The sequence below is a fragment of the Chrysemys picta genome, chromosome 5 (assembly GCF_011386835.1).
Source record: "Chrysemys picta bellii isolate R12L10 chromosome 5, ASM1138683v2, whole genome shotgun sequence".
In the NCBI taxonomy this organism is placed as follows: domain Eukaryota; kingdom Metazoa; phylum Chordata; order Testudines; family Emydidae; genus Chrysemys; species Chrysemys picta.
Genome location: NC_088795.1, coordinates 69,643,914 through 69,665,467, shown reverse-complemented (window position 1 = coordinate 69,665,467; position 21,554 = coordinate 69,643,914). Strand labels below are relative to the sequence as shown.

At 40.6% G+C, this 21,554-nt stretch overlaps 1 protein-coding gene across 4 annotated transcripts in view; it reads left to right on the top strand.

Annotated features, from left to right (window-relative positions):
* SPOCK3 (SPARC (osteonectin), cwcv and kazal like domains proteoglycan 3) overlaps window positions 1-21,554 on the top strand; it is a 405,705-nt gene that overhangs the window by 356,791 nt on the left and 27,360 nt on the right. For 3 of the 4 annotated variants that reach the window (XM_065596527.1, XM_008173177.4, XM_065596529.1), the window contains exon 7: window positions 12,217-12,336. In XM_065596527.1, the coding sequence (XP_065452599.1) occupies window positions 12,217-12,336 (120 nt within the window). The remainder of the gene's footprint in view (window positions 1-12,216; window positions 12,337-21,554) is intronic. The other variant, XM_065596528.1, reaches the window with a different exon arrangement.

Genomic DNA, 21,554 nt, shown 5'->3' with positions numbered 1-21,554 from the left:
CTCTCATGGAAGTTGGCCTTCCTGGTTGCTATCACGTCGGCCAGGCAGGTCTCGGAGCTCAGGGACCTGACCTCCGAGCCACCATATACTGTGTTCCATAAGGACAAGGTCCAGCTCTGCCCACACCCCGTGTTCCTCCTGAAGGTGGTGTCCACCTACCACATGGATCAGGACATTTTTCTACCAGTCCTTTGCCCCAAACCTCATGCGACTAATGAGGAATGCTGCCTCCACAGGCTCGATGTGAGGCGGGCTCTGGCTTTCTACCTCGAGTGAACCAAGCCGTTCAGAAAGTCCTCACAGCTGTTTGTCGCCTCGGCTGAGTGCGCGAGAGGCCAGCCGATTTCCACTCAGCAGCTGTCCATCTGGATCACTTTGTGCATCTGCTCCTGTTATGAACTGGCGGATGTTCCCCTGCCGCCCATTGTTAGGGCACACTCGACGTGGGCGCAGGCCTCATCGGCTGCCTTTGTGGCCCTCATCCACATTCAGGACATCTGTAGGGCCGGCAGGTGGCCTTCAGTTCACATGTTCACCTCGCACTATGCGATAGTCTCCCAAACCAGGGATAACACCGGGTTCGGCAGGGGTGGTACTCTGTCCCGAGAACTTGTGAACTCCTACCCACCTCCAGCAGATACAGCTTGGAATCGCATACTGTGGAATGCACATGAGCAATCACTCAAAGAAAAGACAGTTACCTTTTCCATAACTGGTGTTCTTTGAGATGTGTTGCTCATGTCTATTCCACATCCCGCCCTCCTTCCCCGCTGCCGGAGTTGTCTGGCAAGAAGGAACTGAGGGTGGGGGGAGCGCGCAGCTCCCCTTATATCGCACCAGGCAGGCGCCCCTCCAGGGATCGCGGGGGGTGCTCCCCTCCTACAGGTACTGCTAGGGGAAAAACTTCCAACACCGGTGCACATGGCGAGCACGCACACCTACTGTGGAATAGACATGAGCAACACATCTCGAAGAACACCAGTTATGGAAAAGGTAACTGTCTTTTTTTTTTTTTTACATCCGGGAGTAGAAGGTTGAAATATGGTGGAGAAATAGAAAAATTGGTTTTGATTTGACCAAAGTATTAGGGTTTGACAATCATATTTTGCATATGCACAGTAGTTTGTATGCAGTTTTGTAATGCTTTTAACTAATATCCTAAGTTAAGAAAGCCTTCAGAGAGAGAGAGAGAGAGAGAGATTGTCTGTCTATACCTTAAGTGCTTAGAGCCTAACCTAAAGCTCATTGTAATCAATGGGATTCTTTCCCTTTGTTTCAGTGCTCTTTGGATCATATCCTTAGAGCACACAAGGGCTGGTCAAAAAACAGTCTTTTCACAGAAAATTTTATTTTCAGCTAAACAGATTTCTTCATTTAAAAAAAAATCTACTTTCTGTAGAAAATTTTATTTTTTTCATCAAATATCAAAGCACTAAAAATATTTTGGCCAAAACCAAATATTTTGATTCAGAAATGTAGTCATGGTGCGTCGTGAGAATTGTGGTTTTGTTTCCTCATGTCTTCAGTCTTCTCTATGGACCAAGCTCCTAAATCAGACTATATATCCCATATGCACAGTCACCACTGCCATGATGCACTGCCTCCCTTCCTCGAGAGACATGGTTCATGGGGTGATGCAGTCCAACCAGGGAACCAAGCCAATTGAGGAGAATGGGAATGTGAGGGAGCTGAAATATAGCTCCCAGGAGACTGCAATGACGTTTCTGAATCAAATTTTTTTTTTTTAATTTTTGCCAAAAAGTTGAAATTCTCTGCAGAAAAAGATCCCTGTTATCTGACTAATTCTACTAGACACTTTTACAGGACAGCACTATGGAAATTTATTTTTTTTAAGAAAACGAATTCCACTTTAAAAAGGCGAAGATAAATGCAGTGTTATAGTTGCACATCGTAAGCATTCAGAAATAAGACTATGCCTATGTTCAAATTTTTAGCTCAATTTTTTTCTTATGATCCCATAATATTTATAAGACAAAAGTATATATTTATCTACAACTTCTATAAATTGCATTGTGTAATTAGTGTGGTGAATGAAGCAGCACTACAGGAACTCTGCCCTCATTCACTGTTCACTTGTGTATAAATTACATTAATGAACATCTATTTTTCTGACATACACGGGTACTGCAGTACAGCAGAAGATGAAGTCTGTATAAGGTTGTGAGGGAAATTGCTTGGTTCTGTTATATTGTATTATTTAAGAAATAGTATGTGACCAGTGATTTGAAGTCAGTGTCAAAATGCATACTCAAAAAGGTAGTAAGATTGCACACTCTACCCTTTCCATCAGTTGTAGTCTTCCTTTACTAGAGAAATAAGTGAGAAAAAGCAGTATTCTGTGATATGCTGGGATATCTTTTCCTGCAATGAATTACAAAATAGCATTCAATAGAGGATACAGAAGTTCTTATAGGAAGCACTGTAAAGTGAAATTAGGCAATCTTTCACTATATTTATCAATGTGTTTGGGGGGTTATACATTATTTTTATTACAGAATATCAGTGTGGACTTTGTTAGCTTTATCAATTCCTGTTCTTGTGCGCTTCTCACAGCAACTTAGCTATTACACCTCTTCTGTTGCACAATTAGCCATTACTGTATTAAGTCTGTTGAGTCAGTAATACTGAACTTTTTCAATTGTGCTACTGTACCTCATCTATTTCCTTTGTGCTACAAAAGTCTGACATTTCATTTGATTTCTGTTTTTTTTTTTTAAGTTTACTCCAAAAACATAGTTTGCAAATAATTTTAAAATGAATTTGACCAGCTTTCATACAGCATCTGGAACACCATTACAATACCATATAAAAGAACTGATCACACAACAAATCCCATGTAGAATGAAGAGCTCTTTCACTTGTGAATAACCTACTCTTGGAGATTCAAGGGCACTCAGATCAGTCCTCAAGGGAAGGAAAAACCTAGGATTTGAAGGCCAGATTCAGAGGTTTGTCTAAAAGACTACAAGGAGTCTAAGTTTATTTAACTTACACACTGAAGAGACTAGAAAAAAGTTTATGTTGCTTCAGATTAGACTCTCCAATCAGTTACTTTGATACCTTTAATTTTTATGCTTATGTATTTAGATTCACAAAGCTAAAATCAGATCCCTTTAAATTTACATAGTGTATGGAAATCTAACTTAGGCCTGGTCTACACTACAGGGTTAGGTAGAATTTAGCTGCGTTAGGTTGATTTTAAAATGACTGCGTCCACACAACCAACCCCATTCCGTCGACCTAAAAGGCTCTTAAAATCGACTTCTGTACTCCTCCCCAGTGAGCGGAGTAGCACTAAAATCGATCTTGCTGGGTCAAATTTGGGGTAGTGCGGACACAAATTGATGGTATTGTGCTCCGGGAGCTATCCCAGAGTGCTCCATTGTGACCACTCTGGACAGCACTTTGAACTCCGATGCACTAGCCAGGTACACAGGAAAAGCCCTGGGAACTTTTTAATTTCATTTCCTGTTTGGTCAGCATGGTGAACTCAGCAGCACAGGTGACCATGCAGTCCCCCCAGAATTACAAACGAGCTCCAGCATAGACCGAAAGGGAGACACTGGATCTGACTGCTGTATGGGGAGAAGCATCTGTGCAGGCCGAACTCCAATCAAAAAGAAGAAATGCAAATATATTTGCCAAAATCTCACAGGGCATGTTGGACAGAGGCTACAACAGGAACACACAGCAGTGCCGTTTGAAAGTTAAGCAGCTCAGGCAAGCCTACCAAAAGACAAAGGAGGCAAACAGTCGCTCCGGGTCAGAGCCCCATACATGCCGCTTCTATGATCAGCTGCATGGCATTTTAGTGGGGGGACCCAACCACTATCCCACCACTGTCCGTAGACACCGGCAAGGGGGGAGTCTCATGCAACAGAGAGGAGGATTTTGTGGATGAGGAGAATGAGCAGCAGGCAAGTGGTGAATCCATTCTCTCCTGCAGCCAGGACCTTTTCATCACCCTGGAACCAGTACCCTCCCAAGGCAGGATCCCCAACCCTGAAGCCAGAGAAGGCACCTCTGGTGAGTGCACGTTTGTAACTACAGTACAGGGTTTAAAAGCAGTAGTGTTTAATGTTTGATTTGCCCTGAAGAATTGGGATGCATTTGGGGCCAGTACAGCTACTGGAAAAGTCTGTCCATATGTCTGTGGATGGAGCGGGAATCCTCCAGGGACATCTCCATGAAGCTCTCCTGGAGGTACTCTGAAAGCCTTTTCAGAAGGTTTCTGGGGAGGGCTGCCTTATTTTGTCATCCACGGTAGGACGCTTTGCCACACCAAGCCAGTAGCAAGTATTCTGGAATCATTGCAGCACAAAGCATGGCAGCGAATGGTTCTGGGTTTTGGTCGCATTCAAGCAACATTTAGTCTATATCTTTCTGTGTTAACCTCAGTAAAGTGATATCATTCATGGTCACCTGGTTGAAATAGGGGAATTTTTGTAAGGGAACAGTAAAAGGACCCTGTTCATGCTGGGCTAAAAGGGATCATCCCAGAGAATAGCCACGCGGCGGGGGGAGGGGTGAAGCGATTATGCTGGAGAATAGCCACATGGCGGGGGGAGGGGAGAAGGGATCATCCCAGAGAATAGCCATGCGGTGGGGTGGGGGTAGGTGTGTACTGCACATCCACCCAAAAACTGCAGCCCCTCCTTTTAAATGTGAAACCCAACCCATTGCTTGCTCTGGGAAAGGAGGGCATTGCAGTTTGAAAACATTCCCACATCTTATGAAGGCGTAAGAAGCCAACCCCGCATACCAAAAGGCTTATCATGGCTGCCTGGAAACCGAATTCTGTTACCCAGCCGTGTGTGATGTGTCACCATACCAGCAGGCGCTTAATATAAAAGGCAAAATGCGACCTTGTACCTAAAGCACATGTGCTGTCTGCTGTGAATTGCTTGATTCACTGTGAAAGAGTCTCCCTTTTGTTCTCAGAAATGTATCATCTTAAATTTTACTCTCCCTTTTTATCACCCCCCAGGTGCAAATGTTTCTACACTCCCCCTATCATCTCCATCCCTGAGGTTATCGCAGATTAGAAGGCGAAAAAAACACACTCGCTGTGACATGTTTTCCGAGCTCATGCAGCCTTCCCACAGTGATAGGGCACAGCTTAATGCATGAAGGCATTCAGAGGCAGAGGCCAGGAAAGAATTAACTGAGCGCGAAGATCGGAGGCAGGACGCAATACTGAGGCTAATGGGGGAGCAAACGGACATGATGAAGTATCTGTTGGGGGAGCAAACGGACATGATGAAGCATCTGTTGGAGCTGCAGGAAAGCCAACAACAGCACAGACCCCCGCTGCATCCACTGTATAACCGCATGCCCTCTTCCCCAAGTTCCATATCCACCTCACCCAGATGCCCAAGAACGCGGGAGGGGAGGGAGGCTCCGGGCACCAGCCACTCCACTCCAGAGGATGGCCCAAGCAACAGATGGCTGTCATTCAAACAATTTGATTTTTAGTGTGGCTACAATAAACAATGTGGCCTTGTCCTTCCCTCCTCCCCCACCCCACCCGGGCTACCTTGTCTGTTATCTCATTTTCTTTTAATTAATAAAGAAAGAATGCATGGTTTCAAAACAATAGTTACTTCATTTCGAAGGTGGGAGGGTGGTTGGCTTACAGGAAATTAAAATCAACAAAGGGGGTGGGTTTGCATCAAGGAGAAACACACACAATTGTCACACCGAAGCCTGGCCAGTCATGAAACAGGTTTTCAAAGCCTCTCTGATGTGCAGCGCACCTTGCTGTGCTCTTCTAATTGCCCTGGTGTCTGGCTGCTCAAAATCGGATGCCGGGTGATTTGCCTCAACCTCCCACCCCACCATAAATGTCTCCACCTTACTCTCACAGATATTATGTAGCACACAGCAAGCAGCAATAACAATGGGAATGTTGGTTGTGCTGAGGTCTGACCTAGTCAGCAAACAGTGCCAGCGAGCTTTTAAATGTCCAAAGGCACATTCTACCACCATTCTGCACTTGCTTAGCCTATAGTTGAACTGCTCCTTACTACTGTCCAAGCTGCCTACGTAAGGCTTCAGGAGCCCTGGGTGCAAGGGGTAGGCAGGGTCCCCAAGGATAACTATTGGCATTTCAACATCCCCAACGGTAATTTTCTGGTCTGGGAAGTAAGTCCCTTCTTGCAGCTGCTCGAACAGCCCAGAGTTCCTAAATATGCGAGTGTCATGCACCTTTCCCGGCCATCCCATGTTGATGTCGGTGAAACATTCCTTGTGATCCACCAGTGCTTGCAGCACCATTGAGAAGTACCCCTTGCGGTTCACATACTGGTTGACAAGGTGGTCTTGTGCCAAGATGGGGATATGCGTTCTGTCTATTGCCCCACCACAGTTAGGGAACCCCATTGCAGCAAAGCCATCCAGTATGACCTGCACATTTCCCAGAGTCACTACCCTTGATAACAGAACATCAATGATTGCATTGGCTACTTGGATCACAGCAGCCCCCACAGTAGACTTGCCCACTCCAAATTGATTCCTGACTGACTGGTAGCAGTCAGGCGTTGCAAGCTTCCACAGGGCTATCGCCACTCGCTTCTCAGCTGTCAGGCAGCTCTCATTTTGGTATTTCTGCATTTCAGGGTGGGGGAAAGCAACTCACAGAGTTCCAGGAAAGTGGCCTTACGCATGCAGAAGTTTCGCAGCCACTGTGAATCATCCCATACCTGCAACATTATGCAGTCCCACCAGTCTGTGCTTGTTTTCCTGGCCCAGAATTGGTGTTACACTGTATCAACCAGCCCCACTGCCTCCATGATGTCCCAATTGCCACAGCCAGTGCTTTCAGGAATGTCTGTGTCCATGTCCTCTTCAAAATCCTACTCGTGCTGGTGTCTCTTAGCCCAGTTCTGCATATACTCCAGGATAATGCGCAAGGTGTTTACAATGCTCACCACAGTGACGGTGAGCTGAGCGGGCTCCATGCTTGCCGGGGTATGGTGTCTGCACGGGTAACCCAGGAAAAAAGGCGCAAAACTATTAACTGCCGTTGCTTTCATGGAGGGGCGGCGACTGACGACATGTACCCAAAACCACCCGCAACAATGTTTTTGGCCCATCAGGCATTGGGAGCTTAACCCAGAATTCCAATGGGCAGCGGAGACTGCGGGAACTGTGGGATAACTACCCATAGTGCACCGCTCTGTAAGTCGATGCTAGCCACAGTAGTGAGGATGCATGCCTCCAACTGAATGCGCTTAGTGGGGACATATGCAATTGACTATAAAATCAATTTTTAAAAATCGACTTCTATAAAATTGACCTAATTTCATAGTGTAGACATACCCTTACACTCAGGGTATGTCTACACTGCAACTCAACACCCACATCTGGACCATGTCAGCTGACTTCGGTTTGCATGCTCAGGTTGTGTGGCTATAAATCTGCGGTGTAGACATCTGGGCTAAGGCTGAAGCCTGGGCTCTGGGATCCTCTGTCGATGTGACGGTGAGACCCTGAGTGAGTAAATTAACCTCTCTAACTATTTTTATAATGGATTTTATCCCACTTTCTTTACCTGACTTCAATATTTGCCATTACTCAAAAGAGTATCTTTGCAGTTTGTTTGTGATATTGTTTCTTGTTCAAAGAATTGTACCCACACATAGATCCTCAGCTGGTGTAACTTGGTGTAACTCTATTGACCTATGCTGATTTACACCAACTGTGATCTAACCCAAGGAATATATATTAAAAAATACATTGTTTTTGGCAAAAATGGGTTTTAAAAAAGTGAAACTAAGTTTATCTACATAAATTGGCAGGACATAATGGGTAAATAGTTACTGCAACAGCACCTAATTCATTGTCAAGCCTGGTGCTTCAGGGTAACTGTTCAGCTTTGTCATCTTTTGTCAGAAACTTTAAGCATATGTCAGAATGCAAACTAGAGTCAGTCAAATCAGGTCCTACACTGACTTAGTTTCTGGTGGTGATTAGATTAGTGATGGAGTGACCATTTGATCTCAAAGAATCTTTAATTTTTGTTCAGTCATTTGTAACCTGTATCTCTATGGAATTCCAGACTCCTTTGTGGTATGAAATTTAAATCTGCCTATGTCCATATGTAAAGAGATATTCAGATCTCACGGTGTTGTATAAGGATGTAGACAGAAAAATGTTTCTTTATTACTCTTAAATATGAAAAAACTATATGTTCCTAAAACAAGGTATAATCTGTTTTCCCCTGCAAGCAAGGCTGTTCTTCTAAAGCCTGGGAAATCATACATATGTATTCTACAGCTATAATCAACTATTTTCCTTCACCTATTCTGTTCCTCAATATGTACTTCCACACAATTGTTTGCTACTCTGTCAATTTTATGCAATTGTATGCAAGATGTCAAGTTCCACTAAATTCCTTATTCCTGTTTTAATTTGTGAATGGTGGATTGTTTGTCTCAAAACATTATTGGCATTTTTTTCAGTAATCAAAATTCATATGGATTTTATATACTTTTCTTTAAATTGTGTAATACTGAACTGCTCAAAACAACTGAATGTTCAGATAAGTGTTTTACTATCACACCTGTGTGCCACACCTTTATAATACCATATACACCTCTACCCCGATATAATGCAGTCCTCGGGAGCCAAAAAATCTTACTGCGTTATAGGTGAAACCGTGTTATATCGAACTTGCTTTGATCCGCCAGAGGGCGTAGCCCCGCCCCTCCCCACCGAAGCACTGCTTTACCGTGTTATATCCGAATTCATGTTATATCGGGCCACGTTATATCAGGGAAGAGGTGTACTGTTTGTGAATTGGCTTTCTCCTACTGCTTTATTGTCAGGAATAGCAAAATCTTGCAAAATATTTTTGGAAAATAGTGAGCAAATTGAAATTGAACTTTCCCAATGGGAAAGTTTAAAAAGGGAGAGAAAATAGAGGAGGGAGGGAGCCTTGTAAAATGACAACAGGAAAAAACATTTTTTGTTATTTCCTAAAAACAAAATGAAATGACACTTTAAGTCAATACAAAACAAAAATGTTCATTTTGAATAATTTTGAAACATCCCCTGGAAAATCAAAATATTTTGCTTGAAATTTCTCATGGGAAAGAAGTTGATTTTCCATCCAGTTCTATTATTTAAATTACATGCTTATATGCTAATAGTTGAAGTACGGATTACAGTATTTACTTAAAATGCTGACGTTTTAGTATTGAAATATGAGATCTTGTTACAGCTCTCTCTGCTGAGAAATGAGGAGACCACAGTTTTTTCCATCTAAATTATTAGTGAAGTTCTGCTGTATCTTTCTTGTAAATTTCACATATAAAAGACATCTGCTTTTACTTGACATATTAGAAATGTCATGAACCAAATATACACAGTGCATTTAAATTGGTAATATAGTAAATGTAATTACCTGCAGTGCTTGAGAGCTGACTCCAGTATTATAGCTTTGGGGCATAAAATAGGCAAATGACAGTTTGTAATCAGGTTGTTTTGCATCGCCTTGATTTTTGAAGATGATGATCTATTCCCATTTTACAATAATCCAACTAATTAAAATTAGTAACAAAAATGATTTTTTCATTCTCTTTCTCTATTTTGGGTCCAAATCATCATTTAAAGTTTCAGTATGGAACAACAAAGTTTGGAAAACTGCAGTAATTTATATTATAAGAATGGCCCTAATTTAAGATCATATCAGGATTTATTTTTCCTGCTCCCAACCCCCCCATAATGCTCCTCAAAATGCGTGTGTGTGTTGAGACATAGAAACAGGATTTGTCATGTTGTCCCCCAAAATGGGCAGTACCACATGTTTCAGAGAAAGGTGTAAGGAACCGCCCAGTAGGCAAATGTAGGATAATCTGCCCTCCACGTTGTTTTATCCTGATCTCTAACAATGAGAAATTGGTTAAATCCTTGAAGCATAAAGTTTAATACCCCTTCCAAAATTTGTTAGCATTAAATATTCTAACACGAGTAAAAGATGGGGCTGGGATGGGACAGGACCAGTCTGATGTGTTCACAGCCATCTATACATTTATAGATCCAAAATATTTATTCTCCTCTCACTTCTGCACACTTTCAGTCAGCAGCCGTGCACTACCAACCCCAGGGTACTCAATTTTAGTTCCATTTTGGAGCTGGGAGCCAAGGACATCAAGGAGATGCTGCCTTCTTTTCCCATCTACACTCAATAAGATATAGACTGTACATCTTGGGGGTAGGAGTTGATCAGACACAGAGGCTCACCCAGGCTGCTTTTCTGGAATGAAGGGTACCCAGGGGATCTCTGGAGATTGACAGCACCATGGAATTACTATGTGCACTTTGCTATTGGTGCCAAGATTTTATCACTCGTTTTAACATAAGATTTTGTTTAAAAAAAAAAGTGAAAGATTAGTTTTTAGACTAGTAAAAAATTGCAACATCAGGGCTATCCAAAGGAATGGGAGGAGACCAGATTATCTAAAACCCAACAAACTTTAACAGAGTCAGAGCCTTGATACATCAGCACTTGCCTTCCCAAAAACTAGTGACAGGCACCATCATCCACCATGAAAACACTTTGTTTCAAATTCATTTCCCCCAATTTCTTTTTCAAATGACACACACCTGCCATACAGCCAGTGGGGGAAAGTAAGCTCATTTCAATATTTCCAAGCAGTACATCATAAATTAAGGATCTGTATTGTCTGCCACATACATGTTTAAATACTTGTATTGAACTGTCACCAGCTGGAGGTTTGGTCAAAGCAGATCTTAATTTAAAATATCCTGTGTGATTAATTCATCTATGTGTAATCTTGGCTGAGTAGCCCATTTTCACCCTACTAGAAAGGTCTGGCTGATTTTGAGCTTACCTTACCCACCAATAGGCCAATACCAGAATTGTTTCCTGTTGCATATTGAGATGAGGAATTCTGATTTTGTGTAAGTTACACAAGAAAGGAGCAAAACATGATTTTATAAGAAGCTCCAGTTTGTTTATAATATATGCAAATATGTGCACAAATCCAACATGAAAGTCATTCATGAGAAAAACTAAAGTCTCAAGAGCTATGTTATGAGCAAAGATGAATAAACAAATATATCAAGTATCAGAGGGGTAGCCGTGTTAGTCTGGATCTGTAAAAAGCAACAGAGAGTCCTGTGGCATCTTTAAGACTAACAGATGTATTGGAGCATAAGCTTTCGTGGGTGAATACCCACTTCATCAGACGCATGTTGCAAATATACAGATACTTGCCCCTGTAGTGATTGTCTTTTTCGCTGACATACTGACATGCTTCAGTTTTACTCTAAAATCAAAAATAAAATACCCAGCCTGTCATTCATAAATAAAATGTGTATAAGACTTTACCACCAACTTTCTTGGATTGCAACATAATATACAAAATGCAAATAAAACTGGGGGCTTATGTTTCAACAAATGATTTCTGTTTTGGTCTGGAGTTATACCACTTTGGATTGTGAATTTATCAGCTCTTAAAAATTAAGTAAGTTTGGGCTTAGTTTGTGGTTGGGTGAAGATCTCCAGGGAAATGAGCCTGGTGGTTATTTGGTAGCTATTTCTTCCTCTTGAATCAGTATAAATGAAACTGCTCTAGCTTGGTGTTTTAGAGAATGTTGGGCTATTGAAGGTGTCTTCTTTGGGATATCATGCTAAAGCCAAGGTCTTAGTCACTTGTGGTAATTAGGATCCCATGACACTTTTCTCAAGAGTGTAAGTGGTTTATTTCCATGTTATGCTATCCTGCGTCCCTCAGTTCTCACCTACCGTTTGTTAGATTTGATGTTCTTCCTCACTCCCTGCCCTAAAGTGAATGCTGTTAAATAGCTGCATGCTCTTCCCCAGAAATGGATATATTTCCATGGTGAATGGAGTGATTCCTTTGTGTAGATCTGTGTGGATATATAATAGTTTGTAAAGTACTCGGGTATCATCTGGATGAATAGAACTGGATACATGCAAGATATATTGGAAGGTTATTTTTATAAAATTATTTATACTAAAAAAATCATATTTTGAATGTCTAATTAAATACTGAACATGGAAATGACTAGTGAAAAGGAAACCATAGACCACATGTTGCATTTTCTGTTTGTTTCATTTTTCAATTTTTAGCATAATTTGAAAGATTGCATTTAGTTTTGTTTCTTTTTACTGCATGATAAAGAACTTTGTATCTTTTATTTCAGTGTGCAGTGACCTGGAATTCAGGGAGGTTGCAAACAGACTGAGAGACTGGTTCAAGGCACTTCATGAAAGTGGAATCCAAAACAAGAAGACTAGAATTGTACAAAGGCCTGAAAGAAGTAGTAAGATATTTCTTCTTTTGATATTTGATATTTTCTTTGCTACTTTTCCACACTTTTGTTTTTCCATTAATGAGACTTCCATTATTCTAGTGAATCTTAAAACTAAGCTTTATACAGCAACCTGAATAGAAACCGTAATCTATGACTTTGAAAAGTTAATTTTCTTATTTCTTCTCAGGGTGTAGATCTGTGCTTTTGTATCGACATCCAACGTTCACCTCAAGTTTCTAAAAAGAACTATTGTTTTGCAAAACAGTGGCTGATGAGAGAGTTATAAGAAACCTGTCACTCACAAAGCTATTATTTAGCCCAAGGTTTGATTGCTATTAGTAATATGGCAGAAATACTTTGCTAGACCATAATAATTCGTTGACCTATAAGGAGGGAAAAAGGGAGGAGTAACTGCTCTTCTGAGAGAGCCATTTAGCAACTTACCCTATCATTGGCAAGCTCTGCTGCGTACAAGCTTGTAATTATATGTAGCCCATCACCTCTAGTTGGTGTCACAGTGGATGCTGATATAGAAGAACATATGAAAGAGAAGCATGTAAAAGAAGGCAGTTTTCAAGGATACACTTCAAAAGAGGAAGAGTCAGGAGTGCTAATGAAGTGGAAACAGTAGGGGAGGCATTTTGGTTTTAGCTACCTTAAATATTTAAATAGAATTCTTGTTTTAGAAAACATCAACATTTCAACTTACATAATCATCTAAGGGCTTTGTTTAAAATGGCAATTACAGCATGCAGCAGAGCTCTTGACAGTGGTGTCCCACTGTGGCACAGAGTTAAATTAGACTTTGTAAGCATTAAACCTGTACCCTACATTAACATGAAGAGCAAACTCTCTATGAATTTCTCCTATATATATGTTGAATGGAACTTGGCCACTCCTTACTGTTTACTTTGGTCCCTTCACTGTAAGCATTTTTAAACTGTTGAGTTTTTTTCTGCCTTTGTTTGTTCAGCCTGGTGGTGAAGGGAGCAGCTGAGCTAAGCAGGGTGACTTGTGTAACTTCTTTTTCCCTCCAAGCTACTCAGGAACAGGTACCTGTTCCCAGGGCACCTCATGTCATTAAGAATAATGTTGATCTTGGGGGTCCCAGCTGAGATGGGAAAATAGGTGGGAATCCTCTAGTCACACCTCTGTAATAGTCCTCTTACTTGTATGAATATTGTCCACATGTACACCTGTGGTTGTACCTTGATTGCCTCCAGGAACAAAAAATACAAATAATGGATCTTATTCAGACAACACTGGTCTACAATTTTTGAGAAGTTGTCTGCTTCAGAGATAAAATGTACTATTTATTATGTATTTTGATGTGCTGAATTCAAATATGACAATTAAAACAACAGATTGGCTACTGTTTCTAAGATATTTAAGTTTTTACATTTTATGTCTATGTATATTGTGTAGATAGTAGAGTTTTAATCATAAATTGTAAACCTAGGTCTTTTCATGTGTTTATGGTTGCTTTACATGATAATATTTCACCTGTTCTGTTTATGTAACACTTTAAAAATCAGCAAAAGGGTTCTATAAATAAAATGTATTATGAAACAAAAGGCAAAAAACTATTCTGTACATAGTTTAGTCCTATTCAGTGTCTACTCGGCGCTTCTTGGCTTGTCTCTTGTATTCATTAAATGGAGCATCTCTTGTCACTGTCCAGCAATAGTCTGCAAGCATTGATGGGCTCCATTTGCCCTGATAGTGTTTCTCCATTGTTTCAATGTCCTGGTGAAATCGCTCGCCGTGCTCGTCGTTCACTGCTCCGCAGTTCGGTGGAAAAAAATCTAGATGAGAGTACAAAAAATGTATCTTTAGTGACATGTTGCAACCAAGGCTTTTGTATGCCTTGAGGAGGTTTTCCACCAACAACCTGTAGTTGTCTGCCTTGTTGTTTCCGAGAAAATGTATTGCCACTAACTGGAAGGCTTTCCATGCCGTCTTTTCCTTGCCACGCAGTGCATGTTCAAATGCATCATCTCGAAGAAGTTCACGAATCTGAGGACCAACAAAGACACCTTCCTTTATCTTAGCTTCACTTAACCTTGGAAATTTTCCACGGAGGTACTTGAAAGCTGCTTGTGTTTTGTCAATGGCCTTGACAAAGTTCTTCATCAAACCCAGCTTGATGTGTAAGCGTGGTAACAAAATCTTCCTTGATTCAACAAATGGTGGATGCTGAACACTTTTCCTCCCAGGCTCCAATGACTGTCGGAGTGGCCAATCTTTCTTGATGTAGTGGGAATCTCTTGCACGACTATCCCAGTCGCAGAGAAAACAGCAATACTTTGTGTATCCAGTCTGCAGACCAAGCAAGAGAGCAACAACCTTCAAATCTCCACAAAGCTGCCACTGATGTTGGTTATAGTTTATGCACCTCAAAAGTTGTTTCATGGTGTCATAGGTTTCCTTCCTGTGGACTGCATGACCAACTGGAATTGATGGCAAAACATTGCCATTATGCAGTAAAACAGCTTTAAGACTCGTCTTCGATGAATCAATGAACAGTCTCCACTCATCTGGATCGTGAACGATCTTGAGGGCTGCCATCACACCATCGATGTTGTTGCAGGCTACAAGATCACCTTCCATGAAGAAGAATGGGACAAGATCCTTTCGATGGTCACGGAACATGGAAACCCTAACATCACCTGCCAGGAGATTCCACTGCTGTAGTCTGGAGTCCAACAGCTCTGCCTTACTCTTGGGTAGTTCCAAATCCCTGACAAGGTCATTCAGTTCACCTTGTGTTATGAGGTGTGGTTCAGAGGAGGAGGATGGGAGAAAATGTGGGTCCTGTGACATTGATGGTTCAGGACCAGAAGTTTCATCCTCTTCCGCTTCCTCGTCTGCCTCAAGTGAGAATGATTCTGGTTCATCAGAAACCGGCAGTCCTTCTCCGTGGGGTACTGGGCGTATAGCTGATGGACTGTGCATTATCCAAACATTCCACTTTTTCTTCTTTGACACACCTTTCCCAACTGGAGGCACCATGCAGAAGTAACAATTGCTGGTATGATCTGTTGGCTCTCTCCAAATCATTGGCACTGCAAAAGGCATAGATTTCCTTTTCCTGTTCAACCACTGGCGAAGATTTGTTGCACAAGTGTTGCAGCATATGTGTGCGGCCCACCTCTTGTCCCAATCTCTAATTTTGCAGACAAAATAAAGGTGATAGGCTTTCTTAACCATAGTGGTTATAATGCGCTTTTGTGATGCAAAACTCACTTCACCACAAACATAGCAGAAGTTATCTGCACTGTTCACACAAGTACAAGGCATCTCTGCTCACTTTGGCTAAACAGAAATGTGTCCCTTTGCAAAATCAAACACTGACAAAGAAGAGAGCACGACACTGTATGATTTCTAGAGCTGATATAGGGCAATTTGTTCAGCAGAGTGATGTAAGCTTTATTATGATTGCATCATCCATGACTTCTAAGAATAACATGATGCAATTCATATCATGTATGACGCAATACCAGCTTCAGATTGCATCATTCATTGTTTTGCCTAAAAAGCAAGTACTGTCCAAACCCAATCATAGATTTATTCATAGATCCAGTCAAAGATGTATTTTAGTCATTTCTGGTTTAAATTGAGATCCCTTCCCTTTATAACTCACTTATCCTCCGCCATTCCCAAGTCAAGGGTCGTATATACTGACCCAATAGCATATCTTGAAAACATGAGCCAATCAACAATTTTAAGCATCATTTTCATTCTCAGTGACCCAGAATTTGTAAAGTTTGACTACATTTATTTCAGAAGCATTTTGGCTGTAGAGCAGTGCAATCAACAGTCAAAATAGAATCAACACAATTTTACCTAAGCTATCCTAACATACAATGGAAAATGTAACAGATGAATAAGGTGAAACTGTTATAATTGTATCAAGTCAATAGGTGGCTCTGCAATAGGTCAGCTAATGGCTGCAGCTTTCAGCAGCAACATAAACCTAACCAATGATCTTAGTATTCTACATGGATCCACCCCAACCCTGAGTGTGCATTCTCCCTTAAGTGCTGGGCCCTCCCTTCCATTGGTGCACTGGGCAAGATGGAGTTCAGGACAGATATCTGTACATCTAGCAAAGGCACTCCAGATAAAACAGAAAAGTCCAAGTGAGACGGTTTTGTATTGCAACCGGCATAGAATGCACAGTACTAGCTGATAGTAACAATTGTTATCTATTGGAGAATAGTAACCCCTGATTCTCGCCATACAATAAGTTCCCCTTCTTTTCTTCTTAGACATAATGTAGCCATACCAAGACTTAGCAGTCTCTCTTCAACCCAGAGACCATAGCCCAACTGTCCGTGAACCAAATTCACACCAGCTGCGCAACGAAAGTTTCTGGCTTCCGCTCTCAGTGGATCAGTGGGGAGAAGGAGGCCATGAGCCCAGCAATAGCAAGTTGTCAACTGTAGTGCAATCTTAACCCTGACCATGTATCTTCAACCCCAGCAACTCAACACAGGGCTCCGTCACAGCTTTTCCTTACCCAAACCCCAAAAAGGAGCAGTAGCTCTGTTTCAGCTCCTTTCCCCGATATGGAATCCATGGCCAGCTTCAGAGGGTGCACACCACTGCACCATGGGATTTGTAGTCCTTTAAAGCCAGCATACAGTACACAGCCATCTGTGTAATGAGAATACCTCTAATAGGGATGAAAGGCTCCTCAAGTTAGGGTGTATACTTGGTATAAAATGTCACTTTGTAGGAGAAATTGAGAGACACTAACAGGAGAGCTTTGGCAGGAGTTTAGAGGAGGAGTGTGAGAGGCTTTCCTTTCAGCTTCAGCTCTACATACAATTTCAAGATGGCCAGAGGTTGAATAGTGGTGGTGAACTGAAATAGATGTGCCATGTTTTCTTTCCTCCCTGAAGCGACTTCCTGTCCATGAAGTACAAGTTGATGGATGTGCTGAAGGAGAAGATTCTTGGATTGGAGAGACAGGTAGAAACACTCCTGAGAAGCTGAAAAGTTCCTAGATAGCTAGATTCAGGAAACATCAGTACTCCAGGTTCAAGGAAGAAAGGAGCTGGCCACCAAGGAGTTGGAAAGAGGAAGTCAAAGAGGAGGACTGGCAGTTCATAACCACCAGAGGCAAAAGGTCATAATGCCATTCTGCACAGCTGGAGATAGACAACCATAGGGAAGCTAGGCTCTCCAGAGAAAAAAGGACCAGGAAGAATTCCACACAACTACAAGTTTCCAGTTGGTACCAGATCCTCAATGTGTAAACTGTGGGAGATACTTCTCAAGATCCAGCTCTCCAAGGGAATGGAGAGATATATGGGACACAATGTGGATGGCAGCTTGGCCTAATCTGTAAGAAAATCAGTTTTGTCCACAAAGAGTTCTTCAGCTGTTCAAGGAAGACAGATGCTCCGTGTTGGGGATTCGATACTCAAATGTATCAAAATAACATTCTGCAAAGAAAACACGGACAAAGTGTGCTGTCTTCCTTGTGCTTGCCAAGACACAAGACATCATTCTAAGATTGGATAGGCTTTTTAAGTCAACATAAAAGGATCCTTTGGTGATGACTCATATCAGCACTAAGAACGCTGTGTCACAGGATATCTTGCAGATAGTAGATGACTTATCCAAATGATTTTCTCTGTGATCCTTCCTATTCCAAACGTGAAGGTAGACAGAAGGTAGAAGATTCTGGAAGCGAACCACTGGCTAGATAAGGGGTGAGGAGTTTGGGCTTTGTGGAACATTGATCCACCTTGTATGAAGAGAGGGGGCTATGTAGTTTGGATGGCCTCCACTTCAATAGAAGGAATTCCTGGGGACGGGCTGGCTAGAATAGTCAGGAGGGCATTAACCTTGTATCAAAAGGAGAGGGTAAAAAGAGGGAAAATATGAGCACTCAACACAAAACTAAGACGTTGAGAACAAAATTAATCAAGGAACTAATGAGCGTGAAGAGAAGAAATTCTATACACTAGTGCTAAGAGCCTAGGTAACAAACCAGAGGAAATGGAATTGCTCATTTATGAGCATAAATTCACTCTAGTTGGTATTGCTGAAACCTGGTAGGATGATTCACTCAACTGGAATGTTAAAATAAATGGCTATAACCTATACAGGGCAAAAGGGGAGGGGAGAATGACAAGCTATGTCAAAAATTGCATTACTTGTTTCCAAGTTACTGATAATTCAGAAGAAAATGATCTTGAATGCTTATGGATCTATGCATGACAGATAAAACACAAGATGGGGTATTAGTTTGTCTGCCACAGAACACCAAATCACACTAGAGAATAGGATGACCAGTTCCTTACTCACCTATCTATAATGTGTAGGAAAAAATGTTGTGTGATCAATTTGAGTGACATATGCTGAAGATCTCAAGCTACCAGTAGTAAAACATCCTTGGAATTTCTAAATATTACAGGTTAAAGCTTCCTAACTTAAAGAGTGTTGCATCCAAGATAGGGGAATTGTATATTATACTTTACTTTGATAGATAAAGAGGAACTGATCACAGAACTAAAAATTAATTGTAATTTAGATATAAGTGATTGTACCTTGAGCACATTTATAATGTACAAACCAAACAAAATCCAGACCAGTGTTGCATATACTTGGTCCCTTAAAAGGGGAAAGCTGAAAACAATTATGAGCCAAATCAGGAGGAAGAATTTAATCAGAAAAATCTAAATAATTATTTGGAATTGTTTAAGAACACTTTATTCAATGCCTATAAAGCCACAATCCCACAATTGAGGAAGGAGACTGTTCTGGTTAAAAATAAGACTTGGTTTAGAGGGGAAGTGAAGGCAGTTAGAGGGGAAGATGATAGTAATGGATATAAATTATAAGCTAGAAAACATAAAAAATTGATAAGGGAAGCACAAGAGCAATCTATGTCCAGTAAAGTTAAGGAGAATAAGAAGGAGGTTTCTTTAGTATATTAGGAACAAAAAACATTCTAACAATGTAATTGATCCATGGCTACATAGAAATGGTAGAATTACCAATAATAATGCAGAAAAGGCAGAAGTATTCAATAAATATTTCTGTTCTGCATTTGGGGGAGAAACACATGATGTAGTCATATCATATGACAACACTCTTTCTATTCCACTAGTATCTCAGGAAGATGTTAAACAGCAGCTACGAAAATTGACCTTTTTATATCAGCAGGTCTGGCATCCAAGAGCTTTGAAAGCTGCCTGAAGAGCTCGCTGGACCATAAATGTTGATTTTCAATAAGTCTTGGAATACTGGGGAAGTTCCAGAAGACTGGAAAAAAGCTAATGTGGTGCCAATATTTAAAAAGGGCAAATGGGATGACCTGGGTAATTATAGGTCTGTTAGTCTGACATCAATCCTGAGCAAGATAATGGTGTGACTGATACGGGACTCAATTAATAAAGAATTAATGAAGACAATATAATTAATGCCGATCAACATGGGTTTATGGAAAATAAACTTGATATCTTTCTTGACAAGATTATAAGTGTGATTGATAAAGGTAATAGTGCTGATGACTTAGACTTCTGTTAAGGCGTTTGATTTCATAGTGCATTTTGATTTAAAAACTATAAAGGATATACCATTAATATGGAACACTTGAAATGGATTAAAAACTGACTGATAGACCTCAAAATGTAATTGTAAATGGAGAATCATCATTGAAATTGTTATGTTAGTAGTGTGGTCTTGCAAGGATCAGTTCTTGGCCCCATGCAATTTAACATTTTTATTAATGACCTGGAAGAAACTACAAAATCATCACTGATAAATTTTGTAGATGACACAAAAATTGGGAGAGAGGTACATAATGAAGAGGACAGGTCACTGACAAAGAGCAATCTGCATCACTCGATAAGCTGGGCACAAGCAAAAAATATGCATTTTAATATGGTGAAATGTGGATGTATACATGTACATATGTCGGCAATACTTACATGATTGGAGACTCTATCCTGGGAACCAGTGACTGAAAAATATTTGAGGGTTGTGGTGGATAATTAATTCGATGTGAGCTCCCAATGTGGTGCTGTGGCCAAAATAACTAAAGCGATCCTTGAATGGATAAACCAGGGAATCTCGAGTTGGAGTAGAGAGGTTATTTTATATTTGTCACTTGTGCAATTATGGCTGGAATACTCTGTGCAGTTCTGGTGTTCACATTTCAAGAAGGATATTATTAAATTGGAGAGGGTTCAGAGAAGAGCCACGAGAACGATTAAGGGATTAGAAAACATTTCTTATACTGGTAGACTCAAGAAGCTCAATCTATTTAGCTAAACAAAGAGAAGGTTAAGAGGTATCTTGATTACAGTATATAAGCACTTGCATGGGGGAAAATGTGTAATAGTGGGTTCTTTGATCTAGCAGAGAAAGGTATAACATGATCCAGTGACTGGATGTTGAAGCTAGACAGAGTCAGACTGGAAATAAGGCTTCAATTTTTAACAGTAAGAGTAATTAAGCATTGGAAAACTCACCAACAATGGTGGTGGATTTTGCATCACTGACTATCTTTAATTCAAGATTATATTTTTTTTTCTAAAAGATATGCTCTAGGAATTGTTTTGGAGACGTTCTATGGCCTGTTTGGAGAAGGTCAGACTAGATGATCACACTGGTCCCTTCTGGCCTTGCAATCTATTAATACTGTTCTTACATTCCACACACTTTTTTCTACCAAGAAATCCCATTTATTTTCATTTAATTGGAAATGCTATTTCTCTCTGTGATTTCTCATGCTAAAATAATACTAATAGTATAAAAACAAAATGAATTAAAGATGAATCTGTCTTATCAAGGAAGCATTCTTCTCACGATCTGAGAAAAAATTGCTTCCGAGGCAGGGTGTGGAGAGAATTGTCACAAAATGAAAAAGCTCTATTTCTCTATTTCTTTTTATTGTGCTTAAAGAAGTTTTATTACAGTTATATCTACCTTTCTCTCACTCTCTAATTAATATATATTAATATATATAATATTAATATTTAGTGATTTTCAGTTTGACTGGTACCCATTATCATGCAGTCTGGTTACCACATTAATTAAAACAAGAAAAATAGAAAAATGTTGGTCTCTCCAACAAGAAATTCAAATATACTTAATCAAATACACTTCATAATCTGTCTGATGATTAAGCATCATTCAATCAAATATCTGATTATGCCAATGAAGCGATACACTGGGTCCTTGCCAAATACTGGCTCTCATAGACC